This window comes from Oncorhynchus nerka, linkage group LG14, assembly GCF_034236695.1.
Source record: "Oncorhynchus nerka isolate Pitt River linkage group LG14, Oner_Uvic_2.0, whole genome shotgun sequence".
NCBI classification, from domain to species: Eukaryota; Metazoa; Chordata; class Actinopteri; order Salmoniformes; family Salmonidae; genus Oncorhynchus; species Oncorhynchus nerka.
Window position 1 is genome coordinate 41,162,633 of NC_088409.1, and position 9,277 is coordinate 41,171,909.

The following is a 9,277-nucleotide window of genomic DNA, read 5'->3' on the forward strand; positions in this document are numbered from 1 at the left end:
ATTTGTTTTTTCCTTTCAATTAAGACCTAGACAACCAGGTCAAGGCAGTTTCATTCTAATTACTAACCTTAATTAGTCAATCATGTACAAGGGTGGAGCGAAAGCCCGGCTCTCCGTGGAATGAGTTTGACACTTGAACGAAACTGCTGTGAAATATATATTTTCCATAACCAAAAATATAGAATTGTCATCTGTTTGAAGCTGGAGTAGCCTACAAAACCAAAAGTCGCAAAAACTAACCTTAAAACCGGGAGCCATAGCCCACATAAAACTGTTCTACCGCTTCTTAGTAGGAAAAAGAATGCACTCACTAAGTGTTTGCGAAATAACTAACATGTAAAACATCGTAGACTTGCTTTCAATGGGAATGACAGTAACAAGTTACATATTGCAGCTTTAAGCGAAGAAGTACATTTTGTGTGCACTACATCCTCACGCATGGACATTTATCCACAACAAGCCTGTTTGGTGGAAACACCACTGGTGGGAAAATGTGCATATCTTTCTTTGTGTATTTGAGAATATTCATATGAAAATCGGTTGCCAATATGCTGGAAACCTAGCTATCGACGTTCGTCTCACATTGGTGACGCAGATCAAAGGCGAGAATGTACTATTTGATGTTTATTTTATTTTAAAGTTTGCTTATCTTTCTCAAAGGAAAAACAGTATGTAAACACTACAAGGCCACACCTACCCTTTATCAGTATGCTATAATTTTGTTGCCAATCTGCAGAGGTCAGAACACCAGCACCTGTGTGAAACTCCTTAGGCCAGAGCTGTATGTGAGTATCCCAGTCTTTAGCCAGGTGAAACATTTTATTTCAGTCTTGGTATAGGAAAGCCATCTAGAAAAGGTAGGCTGTATAGGAAATCAGGAGTATGATTTTTGGATTTGCATTATATTATTCATGTTTTTTGGCAGGTTGTTACATGTTTTCCTCCTTTAACGTGACCATGAGGACTGCTGAGAATGCTCTGTTTTGCCACCTCTACATGTTACTGCTTTTTGTGTAAGTATGGCTACAGGTATTTAAAATAAGTCCCCATTAATTCCAGAATGTGTATTGTAGGGGTTTACATTGTCCACTCTAAATTGAACCTACCATCTTTTATTTTAGTTTGAACTTAATGGAACAAATACAGTTTATGAAAAATGAGCAGAATGCTGTGAGTCAATTCATGTTTTTGTGGTATACCATACATATGGTGTAACGTGTACACTGGGAGTTGGGAAGCAAGTTCAGCGAGTGGCACACCGACATGAAACGTTAACGCCTAGGGATTGAACTAAAGGGAGTGATTATATAAGGTAATCAGGCATGTGATTGAGTCCAGGTGAGTCTGATGACAGGTGTGTGTAATAATGAGCAGCCTGACGACCCGGAGCACCAGCGAGGGAGTGTACGTGACATATGGCTTTGGTGCAATGACGTAATTCCCAGGGATACACAGATATTTAATGAAAAAGTAAGCATAGTCTGGACTGATTGATAAAAAAAATATTAATACATTTTTTAAAACAAAGTTTCTTTATTTGGCTTTTCAATATTTTACCACCACTACCACCCTCAATCCCATGCTCCATTGGCTGATTATATTCTCCCATCTGTGAATGAAACAGCATGGTACCTGAGTAAAGCCTCCGACATTTCAGTCTCTATCTAGCTGATGACCTTTGATAAATGCTACGACATTAATTGCAGAACAAGGTGACGTTGGTAAAGTGAGTACACTGCAAGGTTAGGGTTAGTTTAAAAAAAATCTTTTTACTGTGAGCTTATACACCATTCATAACCCTCAAACTCCAATATTTCGATGACAAATGAGTCAATCCTTTGTTGTATGATTTACTTTTAGAGGTTTTTGCCAAGGAAAGGACCTCTTCTTCAATGACAAAGGACTCCTACTCCCAGAATCCTACAAGATTGGCTGGATGGAGGCTATTGATGACGACAAATTAATCTCTGACATCACCATACCTGGTACCCATGACACCATGGCTCTCTATGGAGGCCCAGCGGCAGAGTGTCAGGCCTGGGATTTGGGGGATCAGCTGAGGGCCGGCATACGCTATCTGGACCTCAGGATATTCGCCTTTGAAAACAAACTCTATGTCATGCACTGGGTTGTCTACCAACACAAGTCGTTCTATGAGGTCCTTGACACGATCAGAGCATTTTTGTCTGAATTCAGAAGTGAGGCGGTTCTCGTTAGAGTAAAGCCTGATTTGTTTGATAAAGAGAATGTTGAGGAGCTGGTTGGAAAAATGATTATTGATGATACAGATGTATGGGTGAAGTCTGACATGCCAACTATGGCTGAGGCAAGAGGAAAGATGATATTTGTACAGAAATCCAGCTTTAAGCTGGGCATTCCTCTCTTGGAAACAGACAGCAAAGGTGACTATGAAGTTACTCATATTGCAGACAAGGAGAACAAAATAGTGAAACACTTGACACAAGCTTCAGGTGATTGTGGTGGGGATTATATTGTTCTGAGCTACTCCAGTGGCACTGGCATTGGCACATTGTTGGGCATGTTTCTAACTCCCAAGAAGGTGGCTGAAAAGATTAACCCATGGCTCGATCAGTATCTGAGACAGTTCTCCAGGGACCACAGCAGTGTATGTTTCGGGGTGATTGCCATGGACTTTCCTGGTATCGACCTCATTCAAACAGTCATTAAGATCAATGATTGGTGAAGTGTTCACCCATGGAAGTCATGATTATATTGCTTTCTGAAATGTTAGTTGACGCAATTAGATTAAGTGCAGCAACAACACATGACACATACTATACTTGATTGTGCTCATATTGAAAAGGAGCGAGATAGAAGACTGACAAAGTAAAGAATTTAGTGATTGGAACGTAGTATTGGCATGCGCTCTTAAACAACAATAATGAAGACTTGGCACTACACGTCTTTGTACTTTGCCCCTGCTTGCTGTATTAAAAACAAAGAAAATCATTAAAATGGCAAAGAACAACTGTTGAGTCCTTACTTTGTGTGTGTGGTGGGGAGGTTCTTCAGTATGGCAGGAAATGACAGGAATCCATTATATGTTTATGATTCAGTGAGGGAATGGTTAACTTCCTGGATCTCTTTAAAGTGAGGAGGAGGGCCTGTTGGGAACTAGCTGAGACTGGCTGAGCCCTCCCTACCAGCTACTTCCCTGTAAGGAAACCAAACTGCGCAACAAGCACTGTGATTGCACAGGACCTGTAGAGGTGTCCATCTCAATTGCAGGAACGGGTGAGCTCACTTTCTCTAAAATTTGTGTTGTAGAATAATACGTTTTGAGTGAATTTAAATCTTAAATATGTGTGTAGTTGTTTCATGCTCTCAAAAAGAAATGATGTAAATAAATAGATTATATTAAACAATTCACACTGCAAAGTTCAGCAGTTATAATCTATGCAAACATTTGTCATGGTTTACATTCTCTCGTGAGTCAGGGGATGGATTTGATTGGGGAACACCCAATGGTTGAGTTTATTTTGCATGGCCGGGTGGGCCTGGGGGGCAGAGTTTGCTCATTTTAGACCATTCCATTGGTCCTTAAGTGAAATCTCTACACACTCGGGACATTCAAAACGAACTCCATCACTGACAGACAGATGTATAACTCCTTGGTAGTACTGTATTTTACACTACTGTTTAATCTGGTTTACTGGGACATTATATGGTATGGGTACTTTCTTCTGCTAACTAAAAATAAACACTATTTGTAAATACCTGTAGCCTACTTGGTACAAAATGGGTGGAGTGCTTTCTAATTCAAAATGGCTGCCATTGATGGCATCGCCCAGGTGGGTGCTATACATTTTAAGTGGATGACGTGAGTTTCCCGCATATCTAAGTAAACAATCAGTAGCCTAAATGCTTTACTGTAAAGTACTGCAGAAATTTGTGCTGTACTGAATTGATTGAATTCATTAGTTAATTGAGCAACATGGTAATACAATTGCTGTTTTATGTTGTGCACTTCCTGCTCATGTGTAGCAGAGGCTCTACACCCACTCATCACCACACTTTATGACATGCCCTATCTCCTATCATATTTCAACGAGGCAAGAGATTACTGCAATGAAGGAAAGCAAAGCACCAAATAATGGGTAGATTCACTTTAATGTTGTCCATATGGGATGGAACCTGTTTGTCACTGTTACCCAATACACACTGTAGCAGTGACAGTAAGATAGCCTTTATTTAGGGCAAATTCAGTGCGGTACAATACAACTTTTTTTTTTAAGGACCAACTATCCATTTCATTTGAGAATGTATTGCATCTACAGATACAACACAGACTTCATCAGATGTTATTGGAATGAATGTGCACCTTTTAACATCATGACTTACAGTATAAGGCATACACTTATTTTAACATTAAGATGATTGTTCTGCCTTTTGTTTTAGAGCTGTGTAACCAAGAGTGGCCAGCATGTCAGTGACTGTGACCAAAGGTGGAGGGGTGACTGTATTTACAGTGAACTCTAAAGAAGGAAGCAGTTGGCCCCTGCTGTGTCAAATACTTGGGACCTTGTGCTACAGCCCAGCATGCTCTGTGTCCCAGGGACTGAGGAGGCTCCAAGCAAGTTCCCAGTCAGCTCTGGGGGTGGGTGAACTAAAATGACACACACACCACAGCATACATGTCTATCATCACTGGGTTGCATTTGTCAACTGAAGTGAGAGTTTTCTCAAATTATTATTTTCTTATTTAAACAGACTATACAGATCATGGTGGGAGTACTCAACATTGGCTTGGGAGCGATCCTTGTTAGCACTGATTATTCTAGCTCACTGCGATGGATTGGGGTTCCTTATTGGCTTGGTGGTGTGGTAAGCTTACTTTATTTTGTTATTGTTTACCATGTCATCATGTTTAGTATGCAAGCACATGATTTCACTTGGAGTTATAACCACAGTAAACAAAACCAGGAAACATATAAGTAACTGCTGACCCACACTTAAGTAGTCTTTAAAAAATTAAAAAATGCAGGGCTGAAGTCAAAATGTTTAATTTTTTAGGACAAATAATGTGTCGTTTGTTTAGGTTGTTCGTATTTGATTTTGATATGTGTGCCTTCTCCTTAGTTTATAGCAGTTGGCATCATGTGTATCTTGGCTGAGAAGTTCCCCAGTCCCTGCTTGGTGAGTTCACTGATGCACATTGTCGTGGAAATTTCCTCTATTTACCAAATCATGGGAGCAAACCACACACACACAAGTCAGAGTTAGCTATAAAAGTCCATCTTTAATTATATGAGCTCTATCACAATCCTGTGACTCTCAGGTAATTCAGTGTCTCTCAGTGAATTCTCTGAGAGCCCCTTCCACATTTCAAATGAGGTCCTTTATAGCAAAGACACACATAGTCAGACAGCATAGACATAATTCATCGTTCAGCTTTGTCTCCTTTCTCCAACCCCAGAACCATAAACCAATCCTCCATATCAACAGGCATATATCAAATTGTCATTTAGATACAACCAACCCTAAATACAACCAATCCTGGACAAACTCACGGAGAGGAGAGTGAGGCTATAGGTTAAGATAAAAGGGAGCATGAGAATGATTCCAGACACTGCCACCCTCCTTTCCCCACTAGAAAAAGGTAGGGAGTAAAAGATATGTTTACACATGATGACACTTTGACCTCTCCCCTCTCAGCGGCCCATGCAACTTAGTCTTGACATAGAACAGATAACTGCAACCTCGCCACAGTATTATACAAAAATACCATTCTGATGAGAAGTAACTTACACACATTTGATGAATATAAAACATAGTACAAATGTTACCAACAAATTCTGAATCTTCCACGACAACATACCTTAACTCTTTCCTGTCATTCCTTAGCCTCATTCCCTTCCTCCATTGAACAATCATTCAATCTAATCTAGCTGCATTATAATCATCAACTGAATATCTGAGACATCTAGTACTTACTCAGTTGAGTCAAACTGGTTTTATATTCCCTGATTGTGTTTTAGGTGGGCATCAATGTGTTGATGAACCTGTCAGGTGCTGCTCTGGCCATTACTGGAATTGTGCTGTATGCTGTAGACCTGGCAAACTACCATTTCTGGTGGATTTGCAATGATGACCACTACAACTGGCGAGATGACTACTATGGTGGCCAGGTGACAAAACCCCCCAGTGATCCGGAGAGGGATATACTCTTGGCGAAATGCAAAGATGCCAAGCAGATTGCACAGGTGAGTGCTTTACAATGAAGTTTTTTTTATGATATTCATCATGTGAGGAAGGTGTCCCTGGTCTGTTCTAAGTAAAATATATGAACATTTGATTAGATGGATCAAACTGCTTGATTTAGCAATGAACATGTGTGTCCATAAACAGAGATAGTGGGTACCATGTTTAAAGCACATTCTAATAGCTGGTATGCCAGTCTGTTTCTGTATTCTCCAGTGTTCACCAACACCACTATCTTGCTAAACAATCCAGTCAACTGTCAATATGTTCAAATCCTCCTCCATGTGTTTGTTCTACCATTAGATGTTGATGAGTGCCTTGGACATTATGCTCATCGTCCTTGCAGTTCTTCAGCTTTGTGTCACCATAAGTTCTGCGGTGTTGGGTCTCAAGGCATTGTACAAGAATGGAAAGGAGGGAAAAGAGGTATGAACAAAGAACCCTTGAACAGAGCGAATACAACGGCCATACAAATGGAAGTAGAATACGGATATGTAGATGCACACAGACACACAAGCAAGGTAATGTTTGTTGTGTCCTGCCAAGTAATGTGTAACTTTGCTCTGATATGTTGCAGAACATCCGGGACCTGGAGCAGTATAAGCCTCTGCTGGAGGAGGTCACCACTAACCCTGCAGCTTAAAGAGCTCTGATCTGATATACTTTATTGACCACGTGGGGAAATTTGTCATGGACGATTAAAGAGTGGTGCTGCTTCCACATGGAATACATAAATAAATAGAATCAAATGTATTCTACATAAATGGATCATCATACAACCACCTCCACACCCACACATTTGTTGTTATACATACAGTATGTAGTACATATAGTTCACTTACTTAATTTACTGTAATGCCTACTGAGACTTTGCTTTGTGTAAATGACAACTGACACTGATTGTATGTCTTCATGCGTTTCGTATTTGTCATTTTTCCAAAACTGAAAGGAAGGGGACTATTAATTACTGAATTGACTGTTGTATATATATAAAAGAAATCTTCTGAATTTTGAATTTTGATTATTTCTTACTATCTTTTATTATTTTGACTCCAGTTTTTTGGCAGTCATTCCCATACAAACATGAACCATTGGTTGCTCATAGGTTTTCTTGGAGGTATATACAGGTAACTGCCAAAATAAAGAAAACACCAACATAATATGACACTTTATCTACTAGGTTAATATATGGAATTGTTTTATAATGGTCATCAAATTGATAATTTAGCCACTTGATTTTGAATTTGAGGACCCTGTCGGTATAAAAAAAATATATATATTTGATGAAACATTGAATTTGGCCTTTACTGCTATAACCCATAGAAACACATTTATTAACACATTTGTACATGGCAAAGCAGATGGTCCAAAAATAAATCGTCAGGAATAAGGTTTTGAAGTGCCTGTCTTATACACCGGCATAACGCAGTTTCTCTGGACCCCTGCAAGGTTGGAGTGGGCCCCCACTCCCTACAATAAACATAAAATGCATCAGCCAGAGAGCCACTACCAACCTCTGTCCATGGTGCTGAAATTGGGACATCTACTTTGTGCATGACACAAGTAATTTTTATAATCATTTACAGACAGATTATTTCACTTATAACTCATTGTATCACAATTCCAGTGGGTCGGAAGTTACATACACAAAGTTGACTGTGCATTTAAACAGCTTGGAAAATTCCAGAAAATTATGTCATGGCTTTAGAAACTTCTGATAGGCTAATTGACATCATTTGAGTCAATTGGAGGCATACCTGTGGACGTATTTCAAGTCTTTCCTTCAAACTCATTGCCTCTTTGCTTGACACCATGGGAAAATCAAAAGAAATCAACCAAGACCACAGAAACATTTTTTTAAACCTCCACAAGTCTGGTTCATCCTTGGGAGCCATTTCCAAATGCCTGAAGGTACCACGTTCATCTGTACAAACAATAGTACGCAAGTATAAACACCATGGGACCACGCAGCCGTCATACCGCTCAGGAAGGAGACGCGTTCTGTCTCCTAGAGTTGAACGTACTTTAGTGCGAAAATTGCAAATAAATCCCAGAACAACAGCACAGTAAAACGACCTTGTGAAGATGTTGGCGGAAACAGGTACACAAGTATCTATATCCACAGTAAAATGAGTCCTATATCGACATAACCTGAAAGACCGCTGGGCAAGGAAGAAGCCACTGCTCCAAAACCGCAATAAAAAAGCGAAACTACGGTTTGCAACTGCACATGGGGACAAAGATTGTACTTTTTGGAGAAATGTCCTCTGGTCTGATGAAACAGAAATAGAACTGTTTGGCTATAATGACCATCGTTACGTTTGGAGGAAAATGGGGTAGCCTTGCAAGCCGAAGACACCATCCCAACCGTGAAGCACGGGGGAAGCATCATCATGTTGTGGGGGTACTTTTCTGCAGGAGGGACTGGTGCACTTCACAAAATAGATGGCATCATGAGGGAGGAAAATTATGTGGATATATTGAAGCGACATCTCAAGACATCAGTCAGGAAGTTAAAGCTTGGTCGCAAATGGGTCTTCCAAATGGACAATGACCCCAAGCATACTTCCAAAGTTGTGGCAAAATGGCTTAAGGACAACAAAGTCAAGGTATAGGAGTGGCCATCACAAAGCCCTGGCCTCAATCCTATAGGATGTTTGTGGGCAGAACTGAAAAAGCAATCAAGGAAGCCTACTACAAACCTGACTTAGTTACATCAGCTCTGTCAGGAGGAATGGGCCAAAATTCACCCAACTAATTGTGTGTGGAATTATTGTTGTGGAAGGCTACCAAAAACTTTTGACCCAAGTTAAACAATTTAAAGGCAATGCTACTAAATACTAATTGAGTGAATGTAAACTTCTGACCCACTGGGAATGTGATGAAAGAAATACAAATAATTCTCTCTACTATTATTCTGACATTTCACATTCTTCAAATATAGTGGTGATCCTAACTGACCTAAGACAGGGAATTTTTACTAGGATTAAATGTCAGGAATTGTGAAAAACTGAGTTTAAATGTATTTGATTAAGGTGTATGTAAACTTCCGACT

The 9,277-nt window shown here is 39.8% G+C and overlaps 2 protein-coding genes across 2 annotated transcripts; both read left to right on the forward strand.

Annotated features, from left to right (window-relative positions):
• Positions 1-683: 683 nt before the first annotated feature.
• Positions 684-3,012, forward strand: LOC115141089 (1-phosphatidylinositol phosphodiesterase-like). The gene is made up of 3 exons (XM_029679701.2): positions 684-785; positions 926-1,013; positions 1,861-3,012. The coding sequence occupies exons 2-3, from the start codon at positions 934-936 to the stop codon at positions 2,702-2,704; spliced, it is 924 nt and encodes a 307-aa protein (XP_029535561.1). The 5' UTR covers positions 684-785; positions 926-933; the 3' UTR covers positions 2,705-3,012.
• A 131-nt stretch (positions 3,013-3,143) lies between these two features.
• Positions 3,144-7,230, forward strand: LOC115141091 (uncharacterized). The gene is made up of 7 exons (XM_029679703.2): positions 3,144-3,255; positions 4,420-4,618; positions 4,732-4,845; positions 5,101-5,157; positions 6,000-6,224; positions 6,526-6,648; positions 6,800-7,230. Exons 2-7 carry the CDS (start codon positions 4,445-4,447, stop codon positions 6,863-6,865), a joined length of 759 nt encoding a protein of 252 aa, XP_029535563.1. The 5' UTR covers positions 3,144-3,255; positions 4,420-4,444; the 3' UTR covers positions 6,866-7,230.
• Positions 7,231-9,277: the final 2,047 nt, after the last annotated feature.

Bases quoted from the DNA above. Each gene is read 5' to 3' on its own strand.
- LOC115141089 (XM_029679701.2), top strand. From the start codon at position 934: ATGTTTTCCTCCTTTAACGTGACCATGAGGACTGCTGAGAATGCTCTG. The intron at 1,014-1,860 runs GTAAGTATGGCT...ATTTACTTTTAG, and splicing joins TACATGTTACTGCTTTTTGT to AGGTTTTTGCCAAGGAAAGG.
- LOC115141091 (XM_029679703.2), top strand. From the start codon at position 4,445: ATGTCAGTGACTGTGACCAAAGGTGGAGGGGTGACTGTATTTACAGTG. The intron at 4,846-5,100 runs GTAAGCTTACTT...CCTTCTCCTTAG, and splicing joins CTTATTGGCTTGGTGGTGTG to TTTATAGCAGTTGGCATCAT. The intron at 6,225-6,525 runs GTGAGTGCTTTA...TTCTACCATTAG, and splicing joins ATGCCAAGCAGATTGCACAG to ATGTTGATGAGTGCCTTGGA.